The sequence below is a fragment of the Prionailurus bengalensis genome, chromosome A2, assembly GCF_016509475.1.
Source record: "Prionailurus bengalensis isolate Pbe53 chromosome A2, Fcat_Pben_1.1_paternal_pri, whole genome shotgun sequence".
NCBI classification, from domain to species: Eukaryota; Metazoa; Chordata; class Mammalia; order Carnivora; family Felidae; genus Prionailurus; species Prionailurus bengalensis.
Window position 1 is genome coordinate 73,369,501 of NC_057348.1, and position 19,934 is coordinate 73,389,434.

A 19,934-nucleotide genomic window follows, 5' to 3' on the forward strand; every position below is an offset into this window, starting at 1 on the left:
AAACCAAGTGAGTGAGAATGTAGTTGAAGCTATTACAGTGGTAAGCTGAAATGTGCTCAATTTCTGAACAAAAAAACCTTGCAATAATTTCTTGAACACTTCAGTTATTCTATCTGTAATAGCTAGTTACTTAGAAAACACTTCAAAGTGATTTAACATTTGGATGAGTGTTATTACTGTAAAGCCTTACTTTTATTCCTCCTTATAATAACAAAGTATGAATGAAATATCATGGTATGTTTATTTTTAAAAATATCTAGAAAAGTTGGAACAATAGTAAATCTGCTAAAGGCAGTATGTTAGAAACTGGTAGGTTATTAAAATTTACTATAACAATATATATAAAGTCATTCCATTAAAATTAAGCCTACTCTGATCTTAAATTGGAATTATTCAAATCTGAAAAAGAAAAGTTGTAAGGGAGTACATAAGCCCCTGAAAAACTTTGCTTACAAAACAATACACCAAAAGGTTTTATCTTACGAAAATTGGGTAAGCAGAAACATTTACTACACATTACCAGAAGATGCAAATTTTAAACTGCCTACCTTTCTAAGCTCAAAATTCCTGTATCAATTCAGTACAGCAATGGGGACCCCGGCTCAGTGAACACACCACACCCATGGCACTCCCCTGAAATCCAACACTCCATTTAAAAAAAAATTTTTTTTAACATTTATTTTTGAGAGAGAGAGAGAGAGAGAGAGAGAATATGAGCAGGGGAGGGGCAGAGAGAGAGAGGGAGACACAGAATCTGAAGCAGGCTCCAGGCTCTGAGCTGTCAGCACAGAGCCCGACGCAGGGGTTGAACGCATGAGCAGCTGTGAGATCATGACCTGAACTGAAGTCGGACACTTAACCGACTGAGCCACCCAGGCACCCCCCAACACTCCATTTTTAAAAGGTAAAATAAATTAGAAAATGTATTTTGATAGGTAAAACTTGACTTTACAGTCCGTTTTTCTGGAACATATCTATTCTAATGTGAATAATATCAACATAAAATGAATTATACAGTGGAACTTTCTCACAATAGTTTGTTTAAATAAAAGATTCTAGTGAGTTCACAACAAACATATAACTATATATAAAATTTGAGGTTTTTTTTTAAAAAAAGGAAGTCCAAATTAATAACTAAAACAAAATTTATGAGCTTAAACATACAGTATAAAAAGCATATACTATACTAAGATTTTTCACTAAACATGAAAATAAGACGAAAAATGGTAATTTAGCTGTTCTCCATCTCTACTGAAACCTAACATGAAATCAAGAAGAAAGGGATTTACATTTAAGTTTGACAAAAACATATACCTGTATTAAGAAAGGATGATTGAAACTACAGTGAAATCTCAAAAAACCAGCTAAGAGGACAGAATCTTTAATTAAATAGAACTTCCCCATAAAGAATAGTCAACGAAATTTAGTTACTCAAAAAATATACTCCCAAGAGAAGTTTTGGATTAAGTGCATATTTGGCCAGTTTATTTTTTCTTCAATTTCTACCAAGAGGCACTATTATAGGTGATAGAAAAAATAAAAAATTGGGAGTTGGAAACTGAACTACATACACTCTGGACTCTGCCAACAAATATTTTTTTATCTTTAACTCAACCCTTTCTAGGGCTCAGTTTTCTCAAATGCAAGATGAGGGTTACAGCTTTTAAGGCTTTAGAAAAGTTTCAAACTTAAAAAAAATAAATCCTATGACTCTTTCTTAAAATAAAATATTAATTAGAAGTATGGCACGTAAAACAACAAAAGCCAAAAAGCTCTGCCTTTTTAAAGTAGGTCTGTAACAACTGGTCCATACCATAGTTTCTGAGGGATTTAATGAATTCTGATGGGTCCAAAACACACCATTTAAAAACCTCTCCACACTAAACAATGAAAATAATTTTCAGAATGACATAACAGACACTGCAAGATTCAAAAAGAAATAAATTTTCACTGTAAAAAATTCAAAGAGGATTTTTTTCAACCAACCAGAAACTGGCCAACATTCAGTGAAAGTACCTATTTCTGAGAATTCTAATTAACTTTTGTTAATTAGATTAAATTATAGTTGCACTAAAGAAATTACAGAATTGTCAAGCATAAAGTATTTCAGAATATATATCTGGAAATAAAGAAACAGTGCTGTTTGATAGGAAAGAAATAGACCAAACTAGAGATAGATTAAACCCAATTAATTCCATAGAATATTTATATAAAATCCACTACTTGACAAAAATAATTTATTTTGAAATTCCATATTAGTTTTCTTCTTTTTTTAAGATTTTCTTTTTAAGTAATCTCTGTACCCAGTGTGGGCTTAAACTTACAACCCCGAGATCAAGAATCCCATGCTCCACCCACTGAGCCAGCCAGACTCCCACATATTAGTTCTAATGAGGCAAGTCCTATTTCACTACCACCAGGCCCAAAGGAGCCAAAATGGGATACACGTCCCAAGTGCAGCCACGGAAGCTCCATACAGAGAAGAGTTATACAATGGAACTTTCTCGCAATAGTTTAAATAAAAGGTTCTAGAGAGTTTACAACAAACGTAACTATAGATAAAACTTGAGTTTTTAAAAAAAGGAATCCAAATTAATAACTAAAACAAAATTTGTGAGCTTAAACATGCAGTATAAAAAAAGCACATACTGTACTAGTATTTTTCACTAAACACAAAAATCACCAACATCTTAATATCTGGATCTGCACTTAAGATACATTTAAAATGACACATTTTTAAAAAATTTTTATTTACCTCTAAAGTGCCAAAAAAACAATTATTTTTAAATTGAGATAAATACATAAAATTTGTAATTAAAACAGTCAATCCCAATATGGTATAAAATTATATTATTTCATGTATTTAACAATGAAAAGTATAGTATATTTCCCTTTTCTTAAAAAAGTTTATTTCTTAAGAAAAAATAAACTATCAATAAGCTGTCCTTAAAACTGGTCTCTATTGTCTATAATACTCATTTGAAAATACTCTTACCTTTCTTCTGAGCTATACAATCGAGCAAGTCCAAAATCTGCAAGTTTTATTTGCCCTCTGGTGGAAGACAAAATGAACATAAACTATTAGTCTACTCTGAAATCATACATATTTGTACGTATTCATAGATATCTAATCCTATCATACACATTCATATTCTATTCCTAGAACTAATAAAAAATATACTTATATAAACTTTAACATTGATCACACAGCAGTACCCCAAGTCCTATAAGGAAAGGTAAACAGATAAGCAAGTAAAAACAACAACAAACAGTACTTTTCCTTTGACAATTTCAGCTACTATTATTCTAGTACCACCACCACAACTATTACTATTATTGTACTAGTATTAACAGTATTTTAGTATTAGTTAGTTCCTATTTAGACAAGTACACTTCAATGAAAATAAAATGAGATTATTGTTGCTACTCAGTATTAAGACATATTACTTGTTCAAATCAAATCAGTAAAGCATGAGAATTAAATTGTATCATTTTAAATTTATGTTTAATTTTCCAATTCTTAGAGGGGCTAGGTACATAGAACCCTTTCTAGTAACTAAAATCAGAACCAGGCATATCTCACTTAAACTAACAAGGAGTACTACTTAGAAAAGAATTATCAGAGCTCAGGTTATGCTGTCAGTAAAATGTTTAACATAAACTTTAAATATCTACTTGTGTGTGTGTATAAGTATATATGTGTGTGTGTGTCTGTGTATACACACTTCAAAAAAAGTTCACTTTAAAACTGTGATACTGGTGTAAAACAAATTCTAAATTAAAAAAAATTCTTAGAACTATTCTTAACCTAAGGCTGAAATCATTATTAATTATAAGAATATCCATTCACATTATCTGGAAGAATATCAAATAAGAAAATTGATTAAGTATTATTTTATGTACACTAAAAACTATTATCAGAAATTAACCAAAGTGTATTTAACACATGTTCAGATGCAGTTCTGGCAGTAATAACACTGATTATGTTATAACAGCTTGAGCAATAAATTTTCAATCTTTTTAACAGAATCAAAGTATACATTATATAATACTCATTTGAAACACATATATCAGACTCATACCATACCTATTATTTAGAAGAATATTTGAACATTTAATATCTCTATGCAAAAAGTTCTTCTTATGACAATAATCCAGGCCTTCCATAAGCTGTCTCATAAATGACTTTATGTGATTTTCATTAAAATGAACCAAGCCTGATTCCAGTAGTCCCATCAGATCATGGTCCATATATTCAAACACCAGATAAAATGCACCTAAGAACAAGAATAGTTAACACATTAAAATTTTTATTCTCATAAGACTTTTCTATAGGCTCAAAATTTAAAAAAAAATGCTGTGAAGAAAATTATCTCTTGAAAGTCCTACTTTGTGACTTCAATAAGATTCATCTTTCTCTCTGAATTTAAAATCAATAAAAACATCCCAAGGAAACAGAAAACTGTTAAGATATGGAAATCAACCCTACAGTGCATAGCTTCTGGGCATGATTAATGTAAAATAAATTAACTGTTTTATACACTGAACAAATTGTCTCTCAGCAGAAGCTGAATAAAATCAGTACAGTTCATCAAAGAAAATTTAAAAGTGTTAAAAGAATTGTATTTAATAAGAAAAGAATCTGAGCCCAGTTTGATTTTAGATGATTTCTATTAGGCCTTCAATAAACACATAATTTAATTCTGTTTGTAAATCTCCAGAGCATTTGAAAGCACACAAATTACAACTTTATTTTATAAAACCAATTTAATCTTGCTACCAAAACCTAAAATAGCACATAGCACATACATAACAACTGTACTTATAAGAGATCCAAAAACCCTAACTGAAGCTTGTAGAAATTGAATCCAAAGCTGTATCTAAAAATATTCATGGAAAAGCTCACAAAATTCAATATATCTATCAAAGAAAATAAGCTATCAATATGCCAAAAAAAGTCATCTGAAGAAAGTTAACAATCAGTTCCTAACTAAAAACAGAGCCAAGATCTTACTTATAGTAAACTTAAAAAAATAATACTCTTAAAAGTTGGGGATGAAGGAGTGAACTTGTGATGAGCATCGGGTGTTCTATGTAAGTGCTGAGTCAATAAACTGTACACCGGAAACTAACGTTACACTCTATGTTAACTAACTGGAATGTAAATAAAAATTGAAAAACAAGTTTATGATGGTACCCTTCTCTCAAACCAACAACCAAGTCATATTTAGCAGTAAAATGCTTGGTGTTATAAACAAGAAAAAACATTAATTATTACTAACTGCTGTAGAAGTTAGTAAGTAAAATTAGAGACAATGTGTAAACACTGAAAGGAAGAAAAACAGAATTACTGGTAGACGACTATTTTCCTTGAAAATCCAATAGAATAAAAAGAGACTACCTGAGTTAGAGAAAATCATATACAAAAAGCAAAAGGTGCATTCATATATGCAAGTAACAACTTATTAGAAAATAAAATTTACGCGACTCCACAGAAGAAACATTACTACAAATGACCAGGAAAATAAACTTTAACAATAACCATACAAATTCATTACGAAATACCAAACTATAAAATTCTGTACTATAAAATGGTTTCAATAAAAGAGCCAAGGATTTGTTTCTATTTTCTCTTGCTAAGAAGATACTTAACTTCACAAAATAATGCTAAAATTCACCTTGAAGAAAACAAGAACCAAAGTACCAGCCAAAATGTTTCTGAAAATGAACATCTGCCCTACCAGAGATTTCATATAACCTGTAGGGACAGAGAAGTGTAATATACACCAGAAAATAAAGCGTCAATATACATCTAATAATTATGAAAGCAAGCATTTTAAGTCAGTGAAGAAAAAACAAGGTGAAGCCGGTATTTGGAACAAATACCATAACCCCACAGGAAGATGGGTGAGTTACACCAAAGACAAAACACAACCCCATAAAAAAACCAACAGATTTCACTAAATAAAAATTTAGAATCATGTACATAAGTAAACAATATGAAAGGTAAAGGCAAGGGGTGCCTGGGTGGCTCAGTCGGTTAAGCGTCCGACTCTTGATTTCGGCTCAGGTCATGATCTCACAGTTCGTGGGATCGAGAGCACAGAGCCTGTTTGGGATTCTCTCTTTTCTTCTCTCTGCCCCTCCCCTGCTTGTGCACATGTGCGCTTTCTCTCTCTCTCAAAAATAAATAATAAATAAACTTTAAAATACAATTAAAAAAAGGGAGATAAAGGCAAATGGCAAACTGGAGAAATATATTTGCTACAAAACAGATTAATATCCTTAATATAAAACAAAGTCTTACAAATCAGTACGTTAGAAGACCAATCCCACAATAGAAAATGATAAATAAAATGAACTGTCAATATGCAAAAGATGCTTATATCCAAACACACATTTCACTCTCAATCAAAATATACAAAGCAATATACCACTTTTAACTGAAGGGTTACCCAAAGGGTTTTAACTAAAGGGATTTCAAAAGAAAGACAATAAATACACAGTATTAACAATGGCCTCATGAGGTAAATAGACACTGTTATGTAGTATCAGTAAATTAGAAGATTCATAAAATATAAATAGGCAATATACACCAAAGCTTTAAAAATTACATACCCTTTTACAGAGCAAGTGCATTTACAGATATTCAGCAAAAGGAAATAAAGATTGCAAAGATTTAGCTATAAGCATGTTCACTAAAAGCAATAGTGCAATAAAATATTTAAAGGCAAACAAAAAACAAACAAAAAACTGGCTTATTATGGTACATCTATACCATACCATGTGCTTTGAAAATTATTGTAGAGGTACAATATTGATGTGGAAACATATTAATGATGTTAAGTAAGTAGATTATAAAATAGTATGTATTTGACAGATTAATCTTTGATGACATTAAATAACACAGTTAGAGAAAGTATTTAGAATGTGCATGGTGTTATACAGTTGCCACAAGCCACATGTGGCTATTCAACACTTGAAATCTGGCTAGACTGAATGTGCTGGAAGTATAAAATGTACAACAGATTTCCAAGACTTACTACAAACCAACAAAAAGAACATAAAATACTTTAATAATCTGTTATACCAATGACATTCTGAAATAATCTACTTGATACACTGGGTGAAATAAAAATATTATTTAAACAGACTGATTTTTTAAAGTGAGGCTAACAGATAATTTTAAATTAAAATATAACGGCTTGCATTCTATTTCTATTAGAATTGAATTACAGGTATAAGAATTAAAATGAAAACTATCTCTCTATACAGATGAAATTATCTTTTGGTCCCTGCAAAAGACATAAACATTCAATGAGAAAATTATTAAAAACAGTAACACATTTAAAAAAAACAGCAGAAATAAAACATAAAGGAGTCACTAATGTAACTACCAGTTAAAAGACAAAATGGAAGGCTCTGTTTCTAATAAAAGATTAATTTTTTTTAATTTAAGGAATGTGTCAAATCCTTCAAAGATAAACTTGTAAGACTCTTACGAGACAAAACTATACACACAAAAAGTGCATACACTCTTAGATAGGAAGGCTCAACATGAAAAAGATGTCAATTCCCCCTAAGTAATTTATAAATTAATCACAAGCTCAATTTTTTAAAACAGTTTTTCTTCCCTACAATTAAACATAAAGTTGATGTCATATCCACATAGAAAAATATAAGAACAGCAATGAAAACATCTAAAAGGGGATCTGGGCATGAGGCTCTATCAGATATAAAGACAGTGTTAATGTCTATAACTAGAACGTGTAATATTTGCAAGTAAACATGAAATAAAGCAGAAATCCAGAAATCTATTACCCAAGCACATACAAAACTTTAATATATGATAAAGATGGTGTATCATTTCAATAGGGCAAAATATGGATTTATTGACAATATTTGAGCAATTGAAATAGACAGAAACAGATAAAACTGGTCTTTTCCTCACAACATATACCGGCATAAAAAGCAAATGAAGAAATGCTAAATATAAAAAATAAAATCATGAGAACACTTAAAAAAAAAAACAAACAAAAACCATGAGTTTCTTCCTAACTTCAGAATGAGGAAAACTTTCCTAACTAGGAATCAAATCAAGAAGCAGTAAGAGGGAAAACACTTCCATGATGTGACTATGTAAAAATAAAAATCTATTTCATGGCTAAAAACACTACAAGGAAATTTAGAAGAGTTAAGCAAACTGGAAAATATTCAATTGTAACTTATATTCCAGGCAATTTACTAATATCCATTATGAAAAGTCCCTCTAAGTCGGAAAGAAAAAAGATTAACAACCTTAAGAAAAGTAGGCAAAAAAAAGATACCCCCCCCCCCAAAAAAACCAAAAAACCCACAACCACTAAAAAACCAGTATAGCAAATTGCCATTCCATCAATGGAAAGTTGCTTAACCTTGCCCAGAATAAAAATTTATTTTTTCAAACTGAAAGCTCACCACAATAACAAACTGACAACAACCCTAAAGTATGACACCAGACTCTACTGCAAAGCTTGTAAGGAACACTCTCTCGGACATGCTAGGAATCTGTTAATATCTAATTTAATCATATTTAGCATTTCCCTTTGACCTATATAACAAACCCAATTCTAGGAACCTGTCCCAAAATTCACTGACAAAAATGCTAAATGATGTAGGCACAGAGCTACTCAATGCAGCATTATTTCTAACAGTAAAAGACTGAAAACAATGTAAATGTCGACCAGCAGGAGACTGACCAAATAAACTGTACATCCGCATGGTGGAGTGCTGTGTAGCCATAAAAAGAGGTGATGACAATCTCTACCACTATGGAGGAAAGAACCAGGCACAGGAGATCATTTACTATTATGCTCCTATGTATACAAAGAGAGGAGGGTGAATATGTAGAAAAAAAACTGAAATGAATTAAACTTTAAAAACAAAAACATAACAGTTACCCATGGGAAAGGGACAGAATGAGAAAAAGAGAAATGCGAGTGAGCCTATTCTGAATGTGCCCTGTTTTAAAGTTGTGAGTTTAGAGTCATGTAATGTTTTACATGATAAATATACATCATTAACCAAAAAGGGTAAGAAAGTATTTCCATAAAAGATCAGAAACAGATGAACCTAAACGTGTATCAAACTGGCTGCAGGTCTGTATCATAGTATTTTGACTAAATATCCCTAGTGGGGTATAGTCTAGGAACAAAAAGAAACATTAAGAAATCTAAAACTTTATTCAGTGTTCTTCTTAGTAACTAATATTAGCATTGTTATCTTGAAATTATGTGTACATTGTAGGACTAGGTTAGTACCTTGGGAATTAAGATTTTTAATATAAAACAAAGAAAAGTATAAGATCAAACAAATATAAACCTTATTCTTTTAAATTAAAATTATCTACAGTAAGGGCGCCTGGCTGGCTCAGTTGCTAGAGCATGTGACTCTTGATCTCAGGGTCATGGGTTCAAGTACCACGCTGGGTACGGAGCCTACTTAGAATAAAAAATAAGTAAATGAATTTCTTTAAAAACAAATCATCTATGGGTAGTCAGCCTCCAACATGGTCCCCAACAATTCTATGTCCAGGTATCTATGCCCTCCCACAATGGTTCGAGGGCAGCCTGTGTGACCAAAGGAATACTGCAGAGGTGATAATATCAATGACTGCCAAGGCAAGATCGTATATAGACACTGCAGGTTCTATTTTACCTTCTCGAATAACCTGCCCTGGGAGAAGACAGCCATGAAGCTGTCAGGATAGTCAAGCAACTCTACTGAAAGGCCCATGTAAAGAACTGAGACCACCCACCAACCGTGGAACTACACCTCGCCAGCCATTTGAGGGAAGTTGATTCTCCAACTCCAGTCAAGCCTTCTAGTGACTACAGCCCTAGTCAACACCTCACTGCAACCTCATGAGAGAACGTGAGCCAAAAGTGCCCAGCGAAGATGCTCCCAAATCCCTGCCCATAGAAACCATAAGAGATAATAGCTTCCAGCATCATCTTTTAAGCACAACTGCCAAAGAATTAAGCTTATCTCTAAATAAGCATCTAGATCTAATTACCATTTATAGCAAATATGAGAGTTAGAAGAACAATCCAAAAACACCAAAAGGAAGCATTTAGCCAAATCCAAAATGTGGTCTAATCTTCAGTAAATAAATGGAATGAAATTTTTGAAACGTAAGAGCAGATAATTAATCACATACAATGTAGATCTTGTTTGCATCCAGATTTCAACAAAACCCTCATAAAAAGTATTTCTGAGACAACTTGGTAAATGTAAAGATCAACTATTAGAAAATATTATAAATTATATAAATATTATATAAATTATATAAATGTTATAAAAAACTGCCTCTTCTCTTTTTTAACATAACCACAACTTCATTATATACTATAGGCAGAGGATTAATCAAGTATTTATGTTTACAATATGATGCCTAAGACTCACTTAAAAATAATCCAGGCATAATAAAAACAGGTAGGGAGAGAAATGAAACAAGATTAGCAAAATGTGATAATGGCTAAATGTGAGAAATGGCAACAATGGGTTTCATCATACTGTCTTAAGTATGTTTGAGTAGTTCAATAATACTATTTCACTAATACTGAATTGTTTTAAATGTTTGCAACAAAAATGAATAAATAAACATTTTAGTAGGTTTTCAAGTTATCCTGAATTAAGGGATAGAATGTTCCCATACCAAAATGTTTCAAAAGTTCCAACTTTCAAACTGGGTCATGAAATCAATTTAGTAAGTCATAAGCATTTATTTTTATTTTTAAAATTTATTTTTAAATATTTTATTTTTAAGTAATCTTTACACTCAGTGTGGGGCCCAAACCCACAATCTCAAAATCAAGAGTCATACACTGCACTGACTGAGCTAGCTGGGCACCCCACAAAATGCATTAAAAAAGTTTTTTTTTCGGGGCGCCTGGGTGGCTCAGTTGGTTAAGCGTCCGACTTCGGCTCAGGTCATGATCTCGCGGTCCGTGAGTTCGAGCCCCGTGTCAGGCTCTGTGCTGACAGCTCAGAGCCTGGAGCCTGCTTCGGATTCTGTGTCTCCCTCTCTCTCTGACCCTCCCCCGTTCATGCTCTGTCTCTGTCTCAAAAATAAATAAACATTAAAAAAAAAATTAAAAAAAAAATTTTTTTTCTACTGCATGTTATTTTTCCCTACATTGTATTGAAACATTAGTAAAATCGTATGTAATAATATTTTTTATAATATAGCATGCCAAGTAAACTTTCATTTTGGTAGGAATTTATATACATACATATGGTTAGAAAAATGTCCAATATCAAAATTCTAAGAGCAGTTTATCTCTGTGTGAGCAGATGGGTGATTTTTACTTTCTTCTTTTGCTGCCATTTTCTGACTTTTCTACGAGGAACACAAACAGTAATTTTTAAATATATTAACAACTATGTCTAATATACAATTTGTTAAGGAAAAAACAACCCAACTGAAAGAAATGGCAATGTCACAAAGAATGCATGTGGGAAATCAAAATGGTAATAAGATGCTCCATACCTCACTAGTAATCAGGAAAGTACTAATCAAAGAAACAATGAGATACCATTTTGACCTATCAGACTGACAATATTCAGCAATTCATTCTTTCTTTCTTTCTTTCTTTCTTTCTTTCTTTCTTTCTTTCTAAGTTTATTTATGTAAGAGAAACAGAGACAGTACAAGTGGGGGAGGATCAGAGAGAGGGAGACAGAGTATCCCAAGCAGGCTCCTCCGGGCTCCCAGTGCAAAGCCCAAAGTGGGGCTCCAACCCACAAAACCATGAGATCGTGACCTGAGCCAAAACCAAGAGTCAGATGCTTAACCAACTGAGCCACGCAGGCACCCCCTCCAGTGATTTTCAAATGAAAGGAAACTCATGCACTACTACAACTTTTTAGCAAAGTAACCTGATTACTTACTAATTAAAACTACAAATGTCTATTGACTTAGCTTCCCACATTTGGGAGTAAATCAAAGGAAATAATAGCGCCAGTATGCAAGTATACATGTATACTCACACATGTATAAGGACTTTAAAAAAAAATGTTTATTTATTTTTAGAGAGAGATTGAGAGGGACAGAGAATGTGCGCAGGGGAGGGACAGAGACAGACAGAGAGACAGAGAGACAAAGAATCCCAAGCAGGCTCCACACTGTCAGCCCAGAGCCCAATGCGGGGCTCGATCTCATAAACTGATGTAGGGCTAGATCTCATGAGCCATGAGATCAAGACCTGCGCCGAAATCAAGAGTCAGACGCTTAACTGACTGAGCCATCCAGGTACCCCATAAGAACATTTCTAGCAGAACTGTTTGTAATGGAAAAAATGATGGGAAATATTGAATGCCCATAAAGAATTGACTGAATAAAACTGTACATATCTACACTGTGGCACATCATGCAGCTGTGTCAAAAAAAATTTATCACCTAGAGGTATGTTTTATTCTTTAATAAGAAAAGTAAAATACATAGTAAAAAAGCAATTAGCACCAGGTGTTCCTGATTCTGGTCTGACATGTGTGGAATTTGGAAGTTACCAATCCCATTGTTACAACAAGAAAATAGGAGAATAAACTGAAAATCAACAACTCTTCTTAGATCAGAGAAGTAAGGGTCACAGAGCAAACCACTGCCCCCCAAATTAGCAAAGGAGACAGGTGGATAGAGTCAACTCACCAGAGCAGAAACCCAGGAACAGAAATCTCCATAGAAACTATTATCAGGGTAGGAAAGCCCAAAATGTAATTGACAAACGGCTGGATACTCCACATGAACAAGTCTAACAGTTAAAAACTCCAGGGGATCCAGCCTTACATAGGTTCCCATACTTCTGCAAGTTTTCCCTTCAGGAAACCTACCAGGTTATCACATCAAAGATCACAAAATTATACTGTGCTTCTAGCAAGGGGTGGGGGAAAACAGTCATGATCAAATACACTCAGAGCATTCTGTTCTTAACACAGCCTGCTCTCAAGAGAAATTATATTAACAGAGACTAACTGGGGTTCCACAAGAGCCTTATCGATCTGGCAGAAAAAAAATAAAATCCCATCTCCACAACACTCTAGTCTTTCACTCAGAGGAAGGAAATACTCAACTGCAGCATCCTTTAGTATTCCTGCCTTACTTAAAGGGGAAAAATATAAGAAAACTGAGAAACACTTCTGAAGGACACAGCCCAAGGATACAGGCTTACTAAAAAACAGACCGAATCATAGAAGTACATAATAGTTTTCCTCCCCCCATAACTTACCACCGTATAAATAGGGCTTCTGTATAGTAACAAGGGAATACAACTTAAAGAACTGCACATCCCAGATATTATTTAAGAAGTCGCCAAGGAACCCAAAAGACAAGAGGGGAGAGCTTAGCCTCTGACACAGCTTCAGCAAACAAAAAGCACAGCCTAGCCACTAGGCAGATAAACATAAACCATACACTAAAAGCCAATTTACCTCAGTTACTTTTATCCAATACATTGTGCGTCTGGTTTTCAACTAATATATCATACAGTATTTTATAACACAATCTGAAGAGAAAATGCAAACATCAGAGTCACATTCAGATACAGCAGAAAAACTAGAATTATCACACGAGGAATTTTAAAAACTATAATTAATATTCTAAGGGCTCTAATAGGAAAAGTAGACAACAAGCAAGAACAAATGGATATTGTAAGCAGAGAAATAGAAGTTCTAAAAGAGAATGAATAGGAAGTACTAAAAATCAAAAAACACTGTAACAAAAATGAAGAATGTCTTTGATGGGTAATCAATATATGGGACATGGCCAAAAAATCACTGAGCTTGAAGATATCAAAAGAAACTTCCAAAACTGAGCTGAAAAAAAAAATGCAGAATACAAAATACTCAAAAAATGTGGGACAATTACAAAAGGTGTTAACACACATGTAAAGAGAATACTAGGAACAGAAAAAAGAGAGGAAGGAAAACAAAAAATCTCAAGTAATAATGGCTGAAATCTCCCCCAAATTAATGATAAATCCAAACCACTGATCTAGGAAACTCAAAGAATACCCAGGAAGACAAATACAAAACATCAACATCTAGGTATATCACATTCAAACTACTGAGAATCAAAGAAAAAAAAAAGAAAGAAAGAAAGAAAAATCTTGAAAGAAGCCAGAGGGAGGGGGAAACTCACCTACAGAGTAGCAAAAATAAAAATTATATCAAATTTCTCCTCAGAAAGCAAAGGTACGGCTTAGAGAAAAATTACATCACTGAATGCATGTATTTGAAAAGACCTAAAATCAGTAACCTAAGCATCCATCTTTCTAGGAAACTAGAAAAAGGGCAAATTAAAGTCAAAGTAAGCAAAAGAGAAATAATAAAAATTAGAACAGAAATCAGTGAAATTAAAAGCTGATTCTTTGAAAAGATCAAATAAAATTAGTAAACCTCTAGCCAGGTTAATTAGGGGAAAAAAGAGAATATGTACAAATTACAAATCTCAGAAATGAAAGAGGAAACATCACTATTTCTCTCAAAAACATTTTAAAGACAGTAAAGGAATATATGAACAACTCTGCCCACAAATTTGATAATATAGATGAAATGAACCAATGCCTTGAAAGACACAATGTACCAAAACTCACAAAAGGAAAAATAATAGGCCTGTATCTATTAAAGAAAATGAACTAATAATTACCTTCCAAGACCAAAAGCATCAGGCCCAGATGGGCTTACTGGTGCATTTTACCAAAAATTTTAACAAGGACATTATATCAATTCTCTACAATCTCTTCCAGAAAATATAGGGAGACAGACTACTTCCTAACTCATTTTATAAGGCCAGCATTACTCTAATACCAAAACTAAAGTCACCACAAGAAAGAAAAACTACAGCCAATATCTCTCATGAACACATATGTAAGAATCCTCACCAAATATAAGCAAATCAAATCCAACAATGTATATATAAAAAATATACACCATGACCAAGTGGGATTTAGTTCAGGTATGAAAACCAGGTTCATCATTAAACAATTAGTCAGTGTAACCCATGACATCAAGGCTAACAACAACAAAAAATTATCTGATCATAGCAACAGATGCAGGAAAAAGCATTTGACAAAATCCAACACTCATTCATGATTAAACAAAACAAAACAAAACAAAACAAAACTCAGTAAACTTCCTCTACAAAAGAGTTTCTACAAAAACCTGCAGCTAACATCATTCTTAAATGGTGAGAGATCTCCCACTGATAGCAAGAATAAACCACGGATATCCCCACTTACCACTTCTACTCGTCATACTATAAGACCTAATTAATGCAGTCAGACAAGAAAAAGAAATAAACGGCATTATTAGAAAGAAAAAATAAAATGTGCATTATTGTCTGTGTAGAAAATCCCAAAGAATTACCAAAAAAAGGCGGGCAACTAATTAGCAATTGTAACAAGGTTGCAAGATACAAAATTGATGTACAAAGTTAACTGCTTTCTTATATACCAGCAGTGAACAACTGAATTCGAAATTAAAAACATTATACTATTCACATTAAGAACAAAAATAATTAAATATTTAAGTTATAAATCTAACAAAATATGTACCAGAAAAACTACAAACCCTGATGAAAAAGCAAAAATCTAAATCAATGGAGACAGTCCATGTACATGGAGTGAAGACATAATATTGTAAAGATATTTCTTCCCAACCAGATCTATGCATTTATTGCAATCCTAATCAAAATCCTAACAAGTTATTTTATGAATATTGACAAAATGATTCTAAAGTTCATATGGAGAGGCAAAATTCCTAGAACAGCAACACAGTAGAAGAAGAATCAAGTTAGAGGACTAACACTATCTAACCTCACTTACTATAAGCTACAATACACAATACAATGTGGTATTTGCAAAAGAACAGGCAAGTAGACCAATGGAACGGAATAGCAGAATAGAGAGCCCAGAAATAGACCCTTAAAAAACAGTCAACTGATCTTCAGCAACAGAGCAAAGGCACCTCAATAGTGAAAGGACAGTCTTCAACAAATGCTGCTGTAATAAATAGGCACTGGCATGCATGCCAAGAAAGAAAAAAAAGAAAGAAAACCCACAAAAAATAACTGAAAGAATCTAGATACAGATACTATACGCTTCACAAAAATTAACTTAAAATGGATCACAGACCTAAGGGTAAAATGTAAAACTATAAAGCTCCTAGAAGATAACACAGGAGAATATCCAGGTGACCCTGAGTTTGACAAAGGCTTTTTGGATGCACCACCAAATTTACAATCTGTGAAAGAAGAAATGGTGTTAAGGAAAAAGAGTTGGACTTCACTAAAATTAAAAACTTCAGCTCTGTGGAAGACCCCCTTAGAAGAATGAAAAGGCAAGCCACAGACTGGAAGAAAATCTTAATAAACGTATCTGAGAAAGGACTGGTATACAGCCATGTACAAAAAATTGTTTAATTCAACACTAAGAAAACAAACAGCCCAATTAAAACATGGGCACACGATCTGAACAGATACCTCACCAAGGAGAAAAAAAAATCCCAAAAAACCCCACATACAGGTGGCACATAAGCATATGGAAAGATTCTCAACATCATACTTCATTAAAGAAGAGCAAACTGAGGGCCACCTGGGTGGCTCAGGTATGATTTTGAGGTTTGTGAGTTCAAGCCCACATGGGGCTCCCTGCTGTCAGCCTGTCAGCACAGAGCCCACCTTCGGATGCACTGTCCTCCTCTCTCTGCCCCTCACCCACTTGTGCTTTCCCCAAAAATAAATAAATATAAAAAAGAATGGCAAACCGAAACAACAATGGGATACCACACACACCTACTAGAATGGCAAAAATCCAAAACATTGACAATACCAAATGCTGGTGAGGCTATGAAACAGCAGACCTCTCATCATTCATTACTTAATGGAAACACAAAGTCACTTCTGAAGACCGTTTGAAAGTTTCTCAGAAAACCAAATACATTCTTCCTATATGACCCAGTACTCATGCCCCTTGGTATTTAGCCAAAGAAGCTACAAACATATATCCAAACAGAAACCTGCATGTGAATGTTTACAGCAGCTTTATTCAAACCCAAGCATCCAAACCCAATAATCCAAACCCAGCATGTCCTTCAGTAGGTGAATGGATAAATGGGGTACATACAGCCAATGGAATATTAATTAGCACTAAAAAGAAATGATGCATGAAAACCATGGAAATCCATGGAGCAAACTTAAGTGTATTATTTAAGTGAAAGGAACCAATCTGAAAAGGCTACATACTGTTATTTTTCCAATTATGACATTCTGGAAAATGTAAAACTAGGGAGATAGTAAGAAACAAAAAAACAGTATTTGCCAAAGAATTAAATGTGGATATGAACAGGTGGAATACAGGGGATTTTTAAAACAGTGTAAATACTCTGTCAGATTCTCTGTGTCTGGGGGACTTTCTGTGCCCCTGTCTCTCTTTCTCTGTGTTCCTATCAGTCTCTCTCAAACTCTATCAAACTGTTGGATTCTCTGTCTCTCTCTGCTTGACTGTCTCTCTGACTCTCTCTCTCTCTCTCTCTCTCTCTCTCTCAACATATATATTTAAATATATATTTCTAGGGGCACTTGGGTGGTTCAGTTGGTTAAGCATCAGACTCATGATTTCGAGTCAGCTCATGATCTCACAGTTTGTGAGATTGAGCACCACGACAGGCTCTGTGCTGCCAGCACGGAGCCTACTTGGGATTCTCTCCCTTCCTTCTCCCTCCCTTGCATGTGCTCTCTCTCAAAATAAATAAACTTAAAAAATATACATTTCTATTATTTCTATTTCTATTCCTATTCCTATTTCCATTCCAAGACACAAAGGTCTTGAAGGATATATAACAGGCTGTTAACCCTGGATTAGGAAAAAAGTATCAAGAAAAAAACCAGGAAATTAATTTTTTTCTTTATATATATTTGCATTATTTCAAAGATTATGATAAACTAATTTTTACTTTTATACTCATTACAGAGGAACTCTTTCAAAAGAACATTAAAATAATAAAGAATTTATAGTTAAAAGTCCTTAAGATACAAGAGATTTTAAATTCAGTAAAAACTGATCACAATAAGCTCTACACTCACAGGCAAAAGCAATAAAATGCAAAACGGAGAACAAATAAATTGGGGGGAATAAATTACGTGTTACTTGCATTTCTGATTCCCTTCACTGAATAGACATTTGAATCATTACTGTTCATTGTAATTAGGCTGAGTCCTTAAATGTCAGCCCCACCAGAAGGTCAGGAACAACCCTTTATAAGGGGTAAAGTCAAGCATTTGAGGCCTAGGAATCACAACTTAACCTGAATTATATTTGGTGGAAACCCTCCAGTCAATCCCAGAACAATCCTGTGCTACTAGGACATTCTAAGACCACAGGATATTTTAAGATAGACCTCCCTAATCCACACCTACAAAAGTCAAAGTACACTGACCTGAACAAAAAAGTTGATTTATCAATCTCCTAAATATTCTTTGTTTTGGGTATAGAGTGAAACGGAGTTTTCAAAATCCTACAGCAAGAGTCTAGTCTCCTCTACATCTCAGTGCTGGCCTTAAACTAAGAACCTATACTGTCACAAGGTGGCTGCTGCAACAACAGTTCCTTCTTGCTCTCAAGCTTACACCGCACAGGTGAGAGAACCTCACTCTATGCATGAAATCTTGGAATAAATCTCAACCTCATGGACAGGAAGACCTTATTCTAACTGGCCAGTGATGTGCCCCTAAGGTGCTGCAAATGGAGTGAGCTCTACTGCTAGACCAACCGAGAATAGATAAAAGGTGGATCCATAAAAACAAAAAGTCCACAGCTGTTACAGGAAGTATATAGGAAATGGGGTAAATGGGCGGTAGGAGACTCCAAAACACATCAAATACAATTATCAACCTCAAAGTAGAGCCACTATCAAGCTATATTCTAGGACTATGCTCTCCATTCACAACGCATGAGTCACAATTGCCTTTGAAGCACCTGAAATGTGGCTAGACCCAATGAGACGAGATGTGCTATAGATTTTGAAGACTTAGTACAAAAACATGTAAAACATCTCAATAATTTTTAAATAATCATTACATGTTATAATTACGATTATATTTTGGGGTATTTTAAATAATATAAAATATTATTAAAAATAATTGGCAAGGATGGGACGCCCAGGTGGCTCAGTAATTAAGCGTCTAACTTTGGCCCAGGTCATGATCTCATGGTTAATGAGTTCGAACCCTGCATTGGGCTCTGTGCTGACAGCTCAGAGCCCAGAGCCTAGAGCCTGCTTCAGATTCTGTGTCTCCCTCTCTCTCTGCCCCTCCCCTGCTTGCACTCTCTCCCTCACATTAAAAAAAAAAAGATCATGATTAGCAAAGAGAAAATATTTTATTGTATTATTAAAAACATGGCAAAAAGGTAGGGAAGGGGAGGAATACATCCAAAAAATGAACAATAAATTCACTAGCACACTGACTTATGTGAAAATCAACTGTCCACTTAGTACTAATTCAAATATAGTATTTCACCCATGGCCAAAATATATGGAAAGGTAAACTCACGCCTAACATAATTTATAAAAATGTGGTGTTTTAATGTTTATTTATTTATTTTGAGAGAGAGTGAGAGTGTGAGTGGTGGAGGGGCAGAGAGGGATAGTCCCAAGCAGGCTCTACACTCAGCACAGAGCCTGACACAGGGCTCAATCTCACAAAACATGAGATCATGACCTGAGCCAAGTCGTCTTTTTTTTTTTTTATTGTTATTTATTTTTGAGAGAGAAAGAGAGTGAGCACAAGTGAGGGAGGGGCAGAGAGAGAGGGAGACACAGAATCTGAAGCAGGCTCCAAGCTCTGTGCTGTTTAACCCATGAACTGTGAGGTCATGACCTGAGCCGAAGTTGGATGCTTA

The 19,934-nt window shown here is 34.0% G+C and overlaps 1 protein-coding gene across 4 annotated transcripts in view; it reads right to left on the reverse strand.

Moving 5' to 3' along the window:
• Positions 1 to 19,934, reverse strand: part of CDK13 (cyclin dependent kinase 13) — a 123,964-nt gene that overhangs the window by 38,568 nt on the left and 65,462 nt on the right. For all 4 annotated transcript variants that reach the window (XM_043588521.1, XM_043588519.1, XM_043588520.1 and 1 more), the window contains exons 6-7: positions 4,088 to 4,277; positions 2,996 to 3,052 (exon numbers count right to left, since the gene is read on the reverse strand). In XM_043588521.1, the coding sequence (XP_043444456.1) occupies positions 2,996 to 3,052; positions 4,088 to 4,277 (247 nt within the window). The remainder of the gene's footprint in view (positions 1 to 2,995; positions 3,053 to 4,087; positions 4,278 to 19,934) is intronic.